Genomic DNA, 18,854 nt, shown 5'->3' with positions numbered 1-18,854 from the left:
AGTATGAGATTTTAGTCTAAACATAAAAAAAATCTGGTGGTTGTCATGTGTTAGCAGTGATGTGTCATTGTTAACATTTTGCTGTCAAATGAGATATCTTGCTAAAAAAATAGACTTTGACCAAGCTTTTAGGGCAAAAATATTTTACTTTTGCATTCTGTATCAGTGACACCTGAGACTCTCTTCTCTCCTCTTTCAAAGACTTGCATATATGTGATAGACAAAAATTATAATTGCCTCATAGTTCAAAACTGCAATTTAACCTTTTTTTTTTTGAAAGATAAGGATTTTTGCTGTTACGTACACTGGTTTCTGGATGCTATTTTTTCATGTTACTTTGGAATACCCTCTTTGGATGAGGATGGTAGGCTCATGGTTTAGGTGATGCAAGAATCTTGTCTATCACTGTGTTTAGCTGGAGTAGAAATGCAGGCAATAAGAGGATGCAAATGGGAAACTGGATGGTGACATGGTTTCAGAAATGTAAGGCAGAGTGTGAGGTGAACAAATCTGAATGGGAAGGCCAAAGCAAATGTAATGAGACATAAGGAAGATAATAATCATACCTAGGGTATGATGCTTACAATGCAGAAGAGGGCTGCTTTTTTTTTTTTTTTTGTAAAGGACCATGTGCACCTAGACTCCTGCAGGGTAACTGGAAAATGGGATTTCTGCCCTCACCAACAGCCAGCATAACCAACACACACACACACAGGCAGCACTAATACTATCCACCAAAGCCACAGATCTTAACCATCTTTTATCAGTCTGTTGGAGCATAGAGTTAGACTGGACCCTTTGCCACCAGCCCAGGTTGAAGAGCAATCTAGACACTCAGTATGAGTATGTGTCAGCAGAAGAATAGCCTCATAAAAACAGAAAGAAAGGTGACACTGTGGCCTCCAGCCTCCTCTATACTGAGACACATTACTTCTGATTGTCATATATCTCTTTTAAATATCTCTCTTTTACATTAATACATGTATATGGGAGTGAAAAAGATCAAAGGATTTCTGGATGCAACGGGCAGGTCAAAGCACAGACTGATTTTTTTCCCCCTCAGGCCATATTTGTGTTTGTTTTAGAAGCAAACACATTCCAAAGATATGAAAGAAATGCCAAAGCACCAGACAGATTAAATGGCTGGAGAATGCAGAAAGCAAAACAATAATTCATGAAATGGAATCTGCAAAGCTTACAAACGATGATCCTCTCATGCCAAGTATGTATCCAGAAGATATGTATAGCTTACACCCCTTAGCCAAGCCAGCTCCGCTCTCTGGGCCTGGGGAGAGGAGGAGAGCCAAGCTTGTCTCTCCCTCTCCCTCCTCTTCCTTGGCCGTTTCATGCAGACAATGTGCAGGGCTTGTCTTTTTGAAGGGACTTTTCACTCTGGATTAGAACAGCCTTTATGCAGCTATGCAGGGGGTGAGGTTGCTTTTCATTTTGTTATGTAGAGCTGTAGCTGAGCAAGTGAAAAATCAGACTTTCACGCTTTATGAAGTGCTGGTGTTGTATAGGAACTGCTACTGTTGAACCCAGATCGGAAGACAAAGTCTCTCTCTTCTGCGTTTTATTTATGTACTCATATTCAAGAATTTGTGAAGTGCAAGGTGACTGCCATTTCTGTTGTAAAGTTTCTATCTTAAAAAAATTCTTCCTAGCAATAAGTATTTCAGTGTCTCGCTGTGGAAAAAAAATGCCCCAGTGCCTATAACTGCATAAAGATTTGATACTTTATGGCTATGATAGCATACACAAATTGATTGCTACAACATTTTTATGTGGATATTCCTAAAGAAATATGTGATCAGTATTACTCGTTACTCACAGCATCCTTTACTCAAAAATCAACATGATATAACGTAAGTCTGAATAGCATGTCATATAATAAAATATAATGTGAAATCAATCAAAATCAGGCTAACGGCAGACATGAGGCTCATATTCCAGTTAAGTGTGCTACATTTAACATTTCCAGATTTTATATAAATATTTATGTCTGTATATTTTAAGAAGCTCCATTGACTTCCATACGTCCAAACTTAAACACAGGCAATTTTTTTATAGATTTGGAGCTTCATGTTGGGATAGATACAAGTTTTGAATATTTTATCTCACTTAAATGCATGAAAGTAGAGGAATTCCCTTATCATTTAGTATTATTATTATCCACTTCATTTTAAGCCTCCTAAATTCACCACTAATACACAGCACTGAGCTACTTTTGTAAAATTAATTAGTAATTTCTTCTAAATAATGTTTGAAAATTTTCTCATTCCAAAGAGTTCTCAAGGGCAGACAGAAGAGGTTTCAGATACAACAAATGGATTAAATGTTAAAAAGTGCTTCTCTTCTAAGTTTTGTTTTTGTATTCCATGTTGGAGACCTCAAAGCCAAATGTAACCCATCATAACTGTCCATTTTATTCATGTCATGCATAGATGGAAGATGTTTACAGACTAAACAAGTTACCCCAATAATATGTAATATTCTTTTGGAGGTTATTAAAAAATATCTGAATCAATGGAATAGATATTGTTGAGTTACTGAAATAATTAAGTTAAATTGTTGACTACATATTTGATGAACAGGAATAATATGACTAAAGTTAAGATAGATTTGCCAAACTGTTTTACCACTGTTAAAATCAGCTTCGACTACCATATCTACTCTTTTTGGGCCCAGTGTTAATAGAGTCCTCTATGCTGTGTTTCCAGGTTGAAATGTAAGTGGAAGTTTTAGAAAGGGTCTCACACTCATTCTGATTCCAGTCCCCCTTAACTGCATTGATTATAGGCCTGAAAGGGGCTTCTTCACTGGGAGGGTGGTTGGTCACTGGAACAGCCTCCCCAAGGAAGTGGTCACAGCACCAAGACTGTCAGAGTTCAAGGAGCATCTGGACAATGCTCTTAGTCATATAGTTTAGTTTTAGGTAGTCCTGCAAGGAGCAGAGGGTTGGATTCGATGATCTTCGTGGGTCCCTTCCAACTTGACATATTCTATGATTCTATGATTCTGTTGAATGAATGCATCTTTGATGTGATGGCACATAGGGTCAGGAGTCTCACTGGGAGAAATACATTGAGAAAATCATAACCAGTTGTCATCGACTGTGGAACTAGTGGTGCAAAGCACCAGCAAGGTCCTATTATATTATTTTCTCTTTAATGGATGGTGGTGTCATTGGCTTTAAACCAATGAGACATAACTGAAGAAGCAATGTTTAGACTTGCCTCTGCAGGGGCTTGGGTGCTCAGTCATCATGACTTATAAGGGCTGCTATCGCCACCGGTCCAACACCATTAGTAGTGTGCAGCAATAGAGTTGTTCTCCTGGATATCTATGACTTTACATGCAGTTATGGAGACCCTTCCCTGTGTTCTCTTTCCTATTTAGCAATTTAAAGTAAAATTGCCATTGTTTTCAACTAACTCCTTTACAGTCAATGATGATTTTCCAGAACACCATCATCAAGCCACACTTCAGTATCTCTATGTTTTGGTAGGTCTGAGGACCTCCTTCTAAAAAGATATCAACAACTCTGTGAGTTCCCTGATTCAGAAACAAGTAATATAATATTTTTGTGCGTGCTTGTCTGCACTTTCCTACTCAGAATACAATATCGAAAGCACCAAGATTCATTTTCTCATCATAAATATGCATAAAAATATTATTAAAATAAATCTGATCTAACAGGTTCACTATGTATAAAGAAATGTAATTAATTTGCTTCCCTGCTTATTTTACTGTTGTCTCTATTTTCCTTAGATTTTGCTTACTCATGTACTACTTTCTTGGAACCTTTGTTACGCATTACTTTCAGCTGTTTGATGAATCGCACAGTGTTTTTATTAACCCTAGCTGGAGTACTAATGGGTTTTGATAAGAAAAGACTAGCAAAAAATTTCTCATTTACAATTTGGTTGATTAGTCACACAGTCATAAAGAAAAATAAATTTGGACATATACAAAACTTTTGTAAATATTTACTTTCGGTGCCATCATATATATGTATCATCCATTCACAGCAGTTGAAACTGGTGCATCTGCATTCTAATACTACTATTAAAAAATGAAGCATGTTGTTTGCTGCTGACTTGCCAGTTAGGTGATATGATTAGACATTTAAAGAAATTCTTTAAAATATATTAGCATATTTGAAAGTCAGAATACTCTTATTTACCTTCAAATAAACTATACTAAACATATGATTATCTTATATTTGTTAATTTTTCCTCCCTTATATTACCATTGTCACAACTTTTTAAAGATTCTGATACTCTAATTTTAAAATGGTAGACTAACCTTGCATCCAGTAATATATTCTAAACACAAAGAACGAATCTCAGTATTACATAAAGTTAAATATAACTCTACCAAAATGGACTGTTTTGGAGTTCAATCATACACATAGTAATTTCCGTACTGAGACTCCGTCTACTATTGATGTTTATGTGATTTGTATGGTAATTGTCTCATTTCAGTACTTTTCCTATTATCATAGCAAAGCATATGTTTACCATTTCTTGACAAAACTGAAGGAGTGTCTTCCAGTCTTCTCTCTGTTTGTATTTTTTTTTCAAAAACTGGTATTTTTTGAATCCATACTTACATGTATCTTACTATATATGTTTTATTCAAACTTCAGACTGATGACGGGATTGTGAAAATATGGAGTGAGTCGGGAAATCATGGTGATGAGTGGAACAAAGTCGAGTTACATCTGGGGAAACTGAGGAATTTTGAAGTTATCTTTGAAGGCATTCGTACCAGAGACCTAGGAGGAGGAGCAGCAATAGATGACATAGAGTTCAACAACTGCACCACAAGTAAGTGCAAGAGGGAATTTTCTAGTGGGATGCTAAAAGAAATGTAGGATGTTCTTGCTTGTTTTTAAATACATCACGGTTTTACTGTTTTCATCATAATGTCACTGTTCATAAAATCAGTTATGAATACATTGTTTTCACTCTTATAACTTCAATATCATTTTCTACTCATACAGAAAGTCTTGTATTAGTGCAGCAATAATTCTCACACTAAATTATTGCGGATAAATCCAAGAAATGCTTGAGTTTCTGTTTCCTTAATTTATTTGGTTTTGAGTAAGAACTTTCCTTCTTTAATTCATTGGTAAGTTATTAAGTCTCTGATGTTGTATATAATAATTTTATATAAATTATGTCAGATTACACCAAGTGAAGCCTGTGGTCTCCCTATTTTATTGTAAAGGCTGTTGCCATAAAAATGAGTTGGGACTACAAATGAACCACTGTCACTATTCCTTTTCCAAGTTCAGTTCAAGTGTTAAGGCCAACAGAGTAAAGACAACCTTTGACTCCTTCACAGGGTACTCACTCTATTTAATTCATCTTTTTGTGGACAGAGGCTAGAATAGGAACAGAGTTTGCCTTTAAAAAAAAAAAAGAAGATAAAAAAGAAGATAAAAACTAGATGGATCATGGCTTCCATCAAGAAAGGATGTGGTCTTTATCCCTGGTAGGAAACAATGTGACACAATATAGGTGGATTTGTTGAGTGAGGTGATCATTACTGACACTACATACCAACACTGTATGAGTTTTGGGGAAGTTATTTGGGCAAGCTTTAATCGTCTGCTGTGATCTGGATGCCTATTATCAGTTGGAGCATGGAAAGTGCACTTCTGGAGAGCATCTTTTGATCTGGTTTCATCTCAAAAATGCAGGGTTTGCATTCAGAAATTGTTCTGTGTTGTAAATCAAAGAATGGAAATTGGATACAACTTGGGACCTACTTCAGAACTGCACTTTAATAAAACTCTAAGGCAGATGTACCCTTAAAAGCTCTTCCAAGCACATGAATACTAGTGATTCCCTTGTGCTTTTTCTAAGTGTTTCATTGTCCCCATTGCTATGCATGTGATTATTCTCCAAAGGACAAGGGTAGATGGATAAGGATGCCCTGGTAGGAGATGGGAGGTCAACATTCCCCTATCATCTTGAATAACAAAGGGGATGCTGATCTCTCTTGCAATTTGTTGCCAAGTTGTGTTTAGATGTATTAATTTATACAGTGGGGTCTAGTTAAACCACATTTATGGGATTCTGTCCCACTTGGGGGCTACAACAATTTAGACACTTCATTTCACAGTCAGATTCATGAAGATATTCAGCAAATAAAAATAGCAGGTTTTATTTTTTTAAGGAAGAAGAAAACTCCCTGTTAAGTTCACAAAGATGGTATCAACATATCTTCATATAATGTAAAAATATTTCTGTTTACTCTTAAGTCCACATATTTTATAATAACCTGAAAATAGACATTATATAAACATAACTGGAAATATTCCACAGAGCTGTCATTGCAAGGAAGGAAATTGTTTCAATAGGGAGTTGGAAAGCTGTCGTATAAAGGATCTTAAATCTCTTAAAATGTTAAGATTGCTGAAATTTACATTGGTTTTAGTCTATGACCCACAAATCTGAATGTTAATAGTGTTTTATAACCAGTCTTGCATTAAAATACCTTTGCAGTGAAACGGTTCAGAAAGTAACTTGGGTTTATTACTATATAGCAACTATTTGTTTTACAGCACTGCTTCAGCAAGAAGCTCTGTTGGGAAAGCAGTTGCACCATGTGCTCTGGCTACTTTCACATACTTACAGCTTCAGCATAGTAATATTCCTGTGTATTTTGCAGAAAATTATTGTTTATCAAGATGAATGATTCAGAAGAGGCTTTTCTCATAGAAGTTTGACATACACAGTTGAAGCTCAATATACAATATAAACACAATTTTTTTACAGATTGAATTAGAACAGTTGGAAACCCAAGATGCTAATCCTTTATAGAGCTGTCACTTGCATGGTGGATGTTTTTGCACTGCAATAAGGTACAGTCTTTATAGAATCAGGAAACGCTCACTTAGGGCATCTCCTGTAACGTATGCTAGGCACAGCAGGGTTTTCATTAAAGTTTAGGTGTATGTATCCTATGGGAATGTGTTTATGCTTATGTCTTTGCTTTCCAGCAGGATCAGAGGCCTGCCACACATTTGCTTTTTAACTGTATGTATGTGCATGTGTGCAAATACATGTCTGTAAAAACACAAAAAAGCCAAAAAACCAAAAAGCAACCCACATGCCCCGCTGTGATTTCCCTGTCTCTACAATGATATTTAGGTTCAAACTAAAGTCAAGAGGGAATCATTGCATTGTCTTTAGTGCTTTTCATATCAGCTCCGTGTATGAATTTTTTGTCTTCTACTCCACAAGTTGAGATCTGCTTGCTTAATTTTTTCAAGACTTTTGGTATGCTGACCTTCCTGTTGGCATGATGACATGAAGAAGCCTGGTATGACCTTTTACATTCTTGTTGTTATTGATTCTTTACCTTTGTAGAACAAACAAACAAAAAACATTTTGCCAGATTCTCAAAAATAACATTTCCCATCTGACCCAAGCCTGGGGCATTCAGGATAGAGAAAGCATGTGAAGTCTAAATTGTTTCTTTGCAGCACAAGGTTCACAATTTTATTGTAACAAAGCTAAAAGACAGCAAACACAATCTTACTGTGGCCAAACTCAAGGAGAAGAGTAGCATACAAACCAGAAGGGGTCAGGGGTTTCTTCTCAACAAAATGACTTGATTTACAACACTTATTCATGTACTGTGTTTGTAGCTGTAAAATTGCTGAGCTAGACACGTGGCCAGGGTCCTCTAGGGGAACTGAAGGCCACATCTGTATTTTCCACTGGGACTTACAAGGTTAAACTAAAATCATACATAATATTATGGATATTCTGGCCACAGTAATTACATAAGCAGAGGAATAGACAATGCACAGAAAAACCTAGAAGATAATTGGAAATAATTAAAACTTGAATAACAGGTTTGAAATAAACAGAAAGGAATGGAAATGAGAAAACCTTAAACTGCATGGGAAAAAATTTAATGTTTAGCTGCTTCCCAGCAGATGGCACATAGTGGTGGAGACGAATGTTAGAGCAATTCTGGAGCTTTCAGATATTTTGGGATAGCCTCCCCCTCACAGACTGTCTTTTTGGAAGCTGCTGAATGGTATTCCTGGATCATGGTTTACAGTCAACATAATAAAATAATTGCCTCTTTGCAGAAATAATGTATTCAAGTGGAGAGAGCGAAGTGGGAAGAAAGAGGTAGTCTGTGTGAGGATTTTTGACATGTGAATATTAGAACTGCTTTTATGCAGTGTGGTAATATTCAATGGTTACAGCAGAGTTTAATAAATCCACAGACTTATTTTAATGTACATGTGTTTTCCTTCAGCTTGCTTTCATACAGCGTGTTATAGAAAGAAGCTGTACATATCATAAGGCAATCTGCATGGAGGTGGATTAGCTCTGCAGACAGTTTTGTTCTTCACTCACGTAGCTGTGATTTACATAGCTCGTTATATGAGGATTTTCAACCAACAAAAGAGAATCTTTTCACTATTTTATTTTAAAAATTAATTAGTTTAAAGCTTCTATATCAGTAGAATACTACAGATAACTTTATTTATTATGATCCGAGCTGCTGGGACCCTATCCTGCAAAGCTCATTTCCCTCAGGTCTCACTAATTTCTAGGAAAGTGAAGGTCAAGAAGCAACTGTGAATTTATTGGAAATGTGAGAGGTATTGGAAATATTGTCAGAGGCAGAAAAAAAGAAGGTATAAAAGAGTCTTACCAGGTGGTTGTGAGAGGGTAAGTTATGTTTTGGTAGCAAAAATAGTTTAAATGCCAAATCTGATATATTTTTATTTTGCAGGTATAATTAAAAAATGTGAAAAATAGTGTAGTTACATCACAGCTAGAGAAAGATTGTTCTTAAATTAATTAATTTATTGATTAATTACTTTTGAATTTTTTTTCTTCACCTTCTTGTACAATAATTCTTTATACAACTTTAATGTCAGACTACCCTATGTGACCTGAATGGAGTTTAGAGTGGTCATCTCTTGTGCTTTTTAATAATTGACTTTGACCATGAATGAGGTTATTTGCAGGCTAGAAAAAAATGCCTGCAATTTTGCCTTAATAAAAAAGTAAAATACATATCAGTAGTGTACAGAATAATCTCTAATGATAATTTTATTTTTGAGACTTCTGTCACTTATGTTCATGATAACATCTTCTAAAAATCCTGTCAGAAATCAGCTGTGGTCTGGTAACCTTAAAGAGCACTTCAAGCATTATTGATTTGCTTTTCCAGCTGATGGCTCACTGTCATATAAAAGTGAATCAAGAGCGCAACTCATCAGACATGCTGTTGCCAGTAGTCTGAATTTTGTACATCTGTAATTTTAAAGAAAAGGAATCTTGTACTCCAGATACAAAACACAGAGTATAAGCATGAACATATACCTTACTCAGCCATATCATACATAGTGATTTTGTCATCCCAGGGCACGACCTGAAGAATCAACAGTGAAAGAGAAATGAAAATAAGTGAATCATAACTCTAAATTCAAATTAAACAGAAATTTGTAGAATAGTTCATTTATATATTTTTTCATGGTCTGGCAATTCAGTGTGATAAAAGTCTAGGAAGAAGAAAGAGCAATTACAGCTCCAGTGATCTTTGTGCATTGCCTGTTTGGGATCAGACTTCACAAGTTTTTCTTCTCATGTTTAAGGTAAATAGGATACACATTCATTCATACTTGAAGTGGTAATACATTTAATTGTATTAACAATTAAAATTGTATTTAGTTTTTAAAAGAAAGCAAAATCAAAATGCCACAGTACTCCTATTAATAGGAAGTTGATTTACCAAATTGAGCTGAAGAGAAATTTTCTTTGAAATATAATAAAGCTTGCTTTGCCTGGTGGTAAACTTTTTCTTTCCCTTTCTACTCATATATTTCTATTCCTCCTCACCTACTGTTTATAGCAAAGACCATAGGTGAAGGTACTGCAATCCTTTGAACAACTTTGCTTCCATGCTCCCATAAATAAGAAGCTTTGAAAGTCTCAGCAGAGAAATCCTTTCTTATTAGAATTCCATCCTAGCTTTGCAGATCAGAGAGAAAACAACTAAAACATCCTAGTGTTTGGGTGCATAAGCCAACTTTTTTATTTTTAAAATAAACCAGTGTTTTCTTTGAATCCTCAGCTATGTATCATGCAAAGCTTTACATTTAGTGAAGAATTTAGTTCCTTCTGCTCAGACACTTGAGAAAAGTTCAAACTCTTATAACAGAAATATTCAGTACAAACCTGGCCCTGAAGTGAGAGGGAAGGGAATTCAGGCAGAGAAAGCTGCCAGAGCTGATTTAGTCACTCAAGATATACATTTGTATTCATGTATGTCCAGTTACCTGGGGTTTTTTTATCTTTTTCTTTTTTTTCCTCTTCAAAATATTTTAATCTTTTATGATGTTTTTCACCTGTTTTTATAAATAGGTCAATGTCAGGGCATTCTGACATAGGACACTGGAATTGCATCACCTGGCTAAAACTTCTCAGTAAATGTGCTGAAATTAATGGTAAAATTCTTATTTGTTAGTCTAATGTTTGGATTTTGCCTTTAGAAGGAAATTATTCTTTCATTTTATGGTAAGCTGTCAATTTACAAATTGCTGATATCTATTGAATCTGCTTCACTGTAGAGGAAGAAAGCTCATTTTGAGAAGTCTAGTAATTTTTGGTAGCTTTAACTTAATTTGCGGTACTGTAACATATATTAACATGAATGTGCTTTATCCTTTTTGAGTGGAAATCTTACTGAACTCAGATCTCATTACACTCAGCAGAGGGTACAGATGATGCACAATTAGGTTCTAGGCAAGAAATAATCTCCCTTCTGGAAATGTAGAAGTCAGCCACAGCTGCCTTCCACAGGACATCCCAAATGCCCTCTTACAAAGGACTCAGTGGGAAAGGCAGCGTGCTCAGGAGAGATACAGAGGACATACAGTCTCCCTCAACCCACCTTGCCAGGGCTGCCAGAGTTAAACTGGGGGAAGACTTGAATTCCTGCACAAGTCATGTTATGCACAAGGTGATTGCTTAAACGGCATTGCATATTAAGACTTTCTAGAAACGTATGAAAAAATACAAATTCATTTTTACTGAAGAAGCAAATATTATATAGCCTGGCTTCAGGGAATGAATAATATTGCATTTGGCAATCTTCTCTGAAAAGATTAAAAGAATGGAAAGAAGAGAAATATGGCACCAGCTTGAAAATCACAGTATTCTCTACTTTTTATTGCACTGTACAGAAGTAATTTACACACCTGTAATACTCCAGGATTGCTATTTCTGTTTGAGATTATGTAAAAAATGCATGAGAGTTTAACCAAAAGATTTTTTTGCCATCTTTCCTTCCTTTTGCAACTCTCAGATTGTTATTAGGAAAACAGTTGAGGTCATTTGCCACAGATTTTGAATACGAGAAACAAGTTTTAGCTTTTACCTCACTTTTCATGAAGAGACTTCAGTTGCTTTTTCAGTTTCTATTTCTCTCGTGAAACTTTTAAAGAAAAGTTGACTTCAAAGATACTTTGGTTTGGTACTAGGTGGCTGCAAAAGAAGCTTTTCAGTATAAAATTAAAATCTCATCATTTTGACATTCACTTCACATATTGCTTACTCTTCATATCTGATGGTAGATTCCTTAACTCCACATATTTTGAATGGGCCACAAGAGAAGACTTTTCATGGCTAGTAAAATATACAGGGTAGAAATGGCTGGATTTAATTTTTTTTTAACTTCACAATCATTGTCTATAAAGGTAGTACTAGAAGAATGAACACTGCCCCAGCCTGAGTTCATTTTCATATGAAATTGCTGCAGAAGGTAGACACCCTTCCAGTACAAATAAACTACGTATAACAGTTGATCTTCTGTAACCCATCATACAGCTCCATGCAATATGACACCCAAGATGAATTTCACATCTAATGATGATTCTGCAGAGCCAGGGAGAGCATTCAGCTGAAGAAGTGCCTCTTTGTTGCAGATAATTGTGACTTGCACCTGCACTCCATTGTCTGTCACAACAACCCCTGTAGACCACATTAGGACAAGTCCATGTATAAAAAAAGTAAAATATTCATATGAGATGATTCGAAGAAATCTGTGATAAGGGGAGAAAGCGCTTGGATTGATTCTGCATCCCAGTGGAAATAACGTCTTGACAGTAATTTTGTAGGGTAAATATCATTGAAAAGCTCTAGAAGTAATCTATTCAGCTGAACTTTCTGAGGTGTAATGTAGCTCTACACTGGAATCAGGATGGAGGGGAGACAGAGAGGGGAAAAAGGACCAAGAGGTGAAGACCACATCTCAAATTGCTTCAGGAGATATTTTTCTCTGGTTGAACGTGTTCATAATCACTGGGAAAAAGAATTTTCTGCAAAAGCATCACTTGTTTTTTTTACCTTATGTCCTCTTCTCCCTTTCTTTTACCACTTGCAGGCTCCAAAGAGGTAAAGCCTAGAACACCAGACCTTCACTCATTGCTCAGTCCTTAGTGCTTCTCCCTAGTGTCTTCTTTAGCATTAAGCAAAATATGGCAGCTCCCTACCTGGGGGTACTGTGAGCATGAGCTCCTTATCCTGCTCATACACGCTATGCCAAGGCTGGTCTTTCAGTCTTAATCAAATATAAAAACTTCTGTCCTTGTCTGGTGTGGGTTTATATACTCCATGATATCAGCACTAGAAGTTGAAGAGGATTTTTTTCTTATCTTTTGTATTGCTTGAGCCAGAGCCAATTGTACATTTCCAGAACTATGGATGAATTTTTTATTCTCCCAGTTTATTTGGTGGCCTAGGCATCATAATACTACTTGCTTTGAGCATCTTTAGGAATTCCATTGGCAGACTTTTGTATCTACAGGTGAAATTGTCTCCTAAGAGTCAATATAATTTGTTAGATCTGCTGTTTATGTCAGAGTCAATGCATATCTTTGAATTAAATCTGGCCTTTTAAATGACATATTCTGTGAGGAGAATTCCCTATGGTTTTTGAATTACAAAAGAACCTTATTTGAAATTATATCATCTAGCTTGCATAAGTAGAAACTTTTCATCTAGTTTTCCCTGCAAAAGATTGCCAAGGTCATCCATGGACAGAAACATTATTGATGAGTTTGCTAATAGAGTTTTAATGTTCTGTAAAAAGTCATGTAGAAAAGGGTACTGAACAATTGGGGTAAGCAAATGAAAAGCTTGATGTAAATTGTGTTTCATAATTTCTGAACTTCACAGTGCTGAGTACAGTTGAGCTCCAGTCCTAATGAAACCTTCTAGGAGCTTGTATTTCATACATTTTAATTTAAAGAAAGGGTGAAACTCGTAAAGTACCTTTCACTGAATAATATTTTCAACAAAACATTTTAAATTTTTTTATCTTTGATTATTCCTATATCTCAAGTATTGTAGAAGAGGGGAGAGAAGTAATATAAGTACTCTCACTATACAACACAATTTAAACAACAAATAATAGAAAGAGATGAATTTTCAACTGTAATTTGAAAACATTTCTACTCAGAAAGGACTTTAATTTCTAAAAAGACAAATTGGGGGAAAAAATCTTATTTCCCTTAAATGTAGATTACATGTTTCATTTCATACTGTTGACATGGTGATGGTGTACTGGTGAGTGAGTGCATGCATTCCTTTTGGAGAGCAGAGAAGATGAGACTTGGTAAACAGAAGCTCAGTGTACTTGACCTTGAGTTACCTGTTGCTTTTCAAAACAGCTCAAGGTCTTATTCACTGCAGCACTTAGCAACCATAATAGCTTGGGATTCACCCTATGCCTTTCACAAGCATATAGCACTGGCCAAACATAACCAACCTGTGTAAGTCTTAAGTGTTGTAATGTAACATGGCAAGAGCATCTCTTCTTTTTGGCTATGTGATCCATCAGTTCTTTCATGATAATTATTTTAAATAGGAGAACATTCATTGTGTCAACCTAATACCCAGTCTATGAAACTTACTGGTATCTATCTGTCATGGTTTAACCCCAGTCAGCAACTGAGCACCACACAGCCGCTCGCTCACCCTCCCCGCCCCGGTGGGATGGGGGAGAGAATCGGAGAAGAAAAAAATAAAACCCATAGGTTGAGATAAAGACAGTTTAATAGGACAGCAAAGGAGAAGAAAATAACAATAATAATAATGATAAAAGAATATACAAAACAAGTGATGCACAATGCAATTGCTCACCACACGCTGACCGATGCACAGCCCATCCCTGAGCAGCGATCACTGCCCCCCAGCCAATGCCCCCCAGTTTCTATACTGAGCCTGACATCATATGGTATGGAATAGCCCTTTGGCCAGTTGGGGTCAGCTGTCCTGGCTGTGCCCCCTCCCAGCTTCTCACTGGCACTGCGGCTTGCACTCCACTGCCAAATGGATTGAGAAAAATGCATTAGTGGTATCAGTTGTGGCATACCACTTGGCTGCCTTTGATTCCAGTTCGTATTGAAGTTCCAGCATGTCCAGCATGGCATCACTCAGCATTGGTATGACTTCATTCAGGCCACAATAATCTACTGTTAGTCTCCACTCTCGATTAGACTTTCGCACTGGCCATCTAGGACTGTTAAAGGGTGAGTGAGTCTTACTGATCACTCCTTGGCTCTCCAGTTGATGAATCAGCTTATGGATGGGAATCAGGGAGTCTCAGTTGGTATGATATTGCTGCCGGTGCACTGTTGTGGTAGCAATCAGCACCTGTTGTTCTTCGACCCTCAGCAACCCCACAGCAGAAGGGTCTTCCGAGAGACCGGGCAAGGTAGACAGCTGTTTAATTTCCTCCGTCTCCAAGGCAGCTATACCAAAAGCCCACTGGTACCATTTTGGGTCCTTGAAATATCCTCTCCTGAGGTAGTCTATGCCAAGGATACACGGAGCCTATGGGCCTGTCACAATGGGGTGCTTTTGCCATTCATTCCCAGTTAGACTCACTTCAGCCTCCAATACAGTTAGCTGTTGGGATCCCCCTGTCACTCTAGAGATACAAGTGGGTTCTGCCCCTATATAGCTTGATGGCATTAGGGTACAGTGTGCTCCAGTGTCCACTAAAGCCTTATACTCTTGTGGGTCTGATGTGCCAAGCCATCGAATCCACACAGTCCAGTAAACCCGGTTGTCCCTTTCCTCTACCTGGCTGGAGGCAGGGCTCCTCTAGTCCTGGTCATAGTATTCGTTACTCACTTCTTGTAGATATGAGTCAGAAGTCCCTTCATTAAGATCAGAAGTAAGATCAGCCCTTCTGTTCTGTCTGGGGAACTGCCCACTGGAAACTGGAGCGGCAATTTTCCTGGAAGAACCCCCTTGTGTGATTGTTTTTCCTTGCAGCTGATGTACTTGTGCCTCTAGGGCCGAGGTAGTTTTTCCATCCCACTTCCTCATGTCCTCTCCATGGTCATGTAGATAAAACCACAGGGTGGTCCATGGTGTATACTCACTGTATCCTCTCTCTTGAACAGAAGACCACTTACTCCTAATAGCTGAGATACTGATTCGTACAGGTGGGGAGCAGGACATATCCTCTTTGGATCATTGGAACTCCCGGATAGTTTCTCAGTTAGCATGTCTGGCAGTTTCTCCACAGCCGAGATGCAGGCCCACAGGGAGGAAGAGAGACTTTCCTTGTATTGCCGGAGTAGGCCAGTCAATTCATCCACCATTTGTTCCTCTCCATCTTTCCAGGTCATTACTGCCAATGAGTTTGCATGAGACAATGCTGTGCTCCATACAAACTTCCGCCACATGGGCAGCATGGTCTTTACTTCATCTAGATCCTTGGATAACTGCTTGTTGTCCAGGTCATCATAAATCACCTCCAGCATGGCTAATTCCCTCAGGTACTGGATACCTCCCTCCATGGTTGTCCACTTGCCTGGGTGACATATAACATCTTCCTCGAAAGGATACCTTTCCTTCACGCCTGACAGGAGTCACCTCCAGAGGCTGAGGACTTGTGCCCCTTTTCCAATCACTTTGTCAATGCCCCCTTCCCTAGAAAAGGTTCCTATCTGCTTGGCTTCCTTACCCTCTAATTCCAGGCTACTGACCCCGTTATCCCAGCACTGGAGCAGCCAGGTGACAATGTGCTCGCCTGGACAACAGCTGAAATCCTTTTGCATATCTTGCAGCTCACTCAGGGATAGGGATCGGGTGGTTACCATCTCGTTTATGAGTTCTTCCTCTCCCTCAGAGGAAGAGTAGGAACCCTCCCGCTGCGTTCTTCCTCAGGGGGAAGTGGGGAATCCTTCCTTTTCCTCCTCCTGTTCTCGTGATGGCCCTGCTTTAGAGTAGTCTGCCTCCTCACTGCCGGGGCAGTATGCTTCTTCCTTCTGCTCCCTCTTAGGAGAAGCTTCTTCATCCCTTAATAAACAAGCTGACTTTCACTTCCAAGATTTATTCTTGCGTATGGGGGCGACTGATACGGGCACGGGTTGGTTCTCTGGTTCAGCTGCAGTGCCTGTCGCTGGGGTTTGAGTACCCACAGCGCCTGTCACTGGGGTTTGAGTAGCAACAGTCCCTGTCGCCAGGGTTGGAGTAGCCACAGTATTCGTAAACAGTTGTTTAACCCTAAGCAAGACCTGACACACATTCAGGAGACATAGCAATAGGAACATGCTGGTTTGAAATTTCCAAGAATATTGAAAATTCTCAACAGATACTGTAATTAGCCTGGAGGAGAAGGAGAAGACGGAGGAAGGTGTCTCCCCCCTAGATTGGCTCTCTGAGGACAAAAAGTAAAAAATGTAATTATTAACAGTTTCCCATAGATGGCTCCCAAATTACAGGGGTGATGGCAATGCTGAGTACAAATACCAGATTGATCTCGCAACCAATGATTTTATCATACCATAAGCCAGTGTTATACAGTACAACAAAGTGATAACCTTAATCCACCTCCCAGAGGTGATAAAGAGCACATAAATACTAATAAACAGTACATAAGGCAAGTAAGGTGTTACATAACACAATTCTGAGAACAAGCACAACAACTTTGAGAGCAAATAAATAAACATTGTGACCAGCGACTACTAAACTAATATAATGGATGCTCATAACAAATTTGTTTTAACACGCTCTGGTCAGATCTGTCATTATCTCAACCCTTCATGCCCCATATTGGGTGCCAGAAAAGGACTGTCATGGTTTAACCCCAGTCAGCAACTAAGCACCACACAGCCACTTGCTCACACCCCCCGCAGTGGCATGGGGGAGAGAATCAGAAAAAAAAAATAAAACCTGTATGTTGAGATAAAGACAGTTTAATAGGACAGCAAAGGAGAAGAAAATAACAATAATAATAATGATAAAAGAATATACAAAACAAGTGATGCACAATGCAATTGCTCACCACGCGCTGACCAATGCACAGCCCATCCCTGAGCAGCGATTGCTGCCGCCCAGCCAATGCCCCCCAGTTTCTATACTGAGCCTGACGTCATATGGTATGGAATAGCCCTTTGGCCAGTTGGGGTCAGCTGTCCTGGCTGTGCCCCCTCCCAGCTTCTCACTGGCAGGGCATGAGAAGCTGAGAAGTCCTTGGCTAGTGTAAGCACTACTTAGCAACAACTAAACCATCAGTGTGTTATCAACATGATTCTCATACTAAATCCAAAACACAGCACTATACCAGCTACCAGGAAGAAAATTAACTCTATCCCAGCTGCAACCAGGACAGTATCAAACTAAAAAATTTTTTACAGTTATCCATTTTGTTTCAGACATTCAAGTTCTATAGATTTTAGAGCTCATATTTGGCCTGTCTGGTTCTTTCCATGATTTTAGAGGTAATGGATATCACTGGAATATTTTCATCTTACAAAGCACTGGTAGAAGAAAGTTCTTTTACTCACAGTCAGAGAAACAGTCACAGGCCCGGTGCTGTCCTCTAGTAGCAAACTTAAATGAAAGAAGACCATTTTCATGAGTTCTTTCACAGCCAATCTTTTCCTCATAACTGAAACAAACTGTCTGGGTTGACAGTGTTGTATTTATCAGCTATCTCCAAATGAATCTTGTCATGTCTATAAATTCCATAAGTACCATATAGGCTAGTCTTCCATAGATAACATATACTGCAGATGGATATAAATATATAGCTTGTGATGTAGCCACAGTAGAGTCCCAATTTACTTGTGGTATGCACAACGTGCATCTGTGTCTTGTTTGTTTTCCATGTATATACAAACACACACATGTATTCTTACTAGGGAAGGTCTTATCTTTGCTGGTATTCTGAGAATTACATTGTGCAGAACAAAATATGTAGAAATGAAAGTGAGTGTATGTAAACGCAAGTTCTATGGCAACCATGATTAACATGCTTCTTTTGTAGAGTTTAATGATCCAAAAGCCAAGCTGGTTCTATTGGTCTCTTAAAAACTACTTAGAAGATTATATGGCTCTTTGCTGCATCAGTTCAAATTGTACTTAATTGAAAAGTGATATCCTGTGTACAATTTTTCCTTTTCAAGTATTGCCATTTCATTTGGCATAGGGATTTGCATAACATAGTCAGTAGTTGCTACTTCATCTAAAATATGTCCCGTGCTAGTTTCTTGTGGTGTCCTGGTTTTCAGGAAATGTTGCAGTTCCAAGGGAAAACCAAATAAATGGGTATGATAAACCATTAGCATTTTGCTATGCCATAATAATTGTTTTAATTTTTTTTAATTTATGAGAATTTAATACCCAAGTATTTACTGCAAGGGGAAAAAAGGTGGTTTACAAGGATATGTGTTGTGGCCTGTCAGCTTTGATCTAGGAGAAAATCAACAGTTTAATTAATTGCTCCACTGATTCTTGTTAATCTAGTTACTTCTATGCTGATCTAAGGCTCGGTTGTTATCATAA

The 18,854-nt window shown here is 38.0% G+C and overlaps 1 protein-coding gene across 1 annotated transcript in view; it reads left to right on the top strand.

Moving 5' to 3' along the window:
- MALRD1 (MAM and LDL receptor class A domain containing 1) overlaps positions 1–18,854 on the top strand; it is a 292,669-nt gene that overhangs the window by 172,071 nt on the left and 101,744 nt on the right. Inside the window, exon 28 of the mRNA XM_075495520.1 lies at positions 4,652–4,832. Coding sequence (XP_075351635.1) covers positions 4,652–4,832 — 181 coding nt within the window. The remainder of the gene's footprint in view (positions 1–4,651; positions 4,833–18,854) is intronic.

Source organism: Mycteria americana, chromosome 2 (assembly GCF_035582795.1).
Source record: "Mycteria americana isolate JAX WOST 10 ecotype Jacksonville Zoo and Gardens chromosome 2, USCA_MyAme_1.0, whole genome shotgun sequence".
Taxonomy (NCBI): domain Eukaryota; kingdom Metazoa; phylum Chordata; class Aves; order Ciconiiformes; family Ciconiidae; genus Mycteria; species Mycteria americana.
The sequence above is the reverse complement of the archived record's forward strand: the minus strand, read 5'-3'. Positions and strand labels throughout refer to the sequence as shown.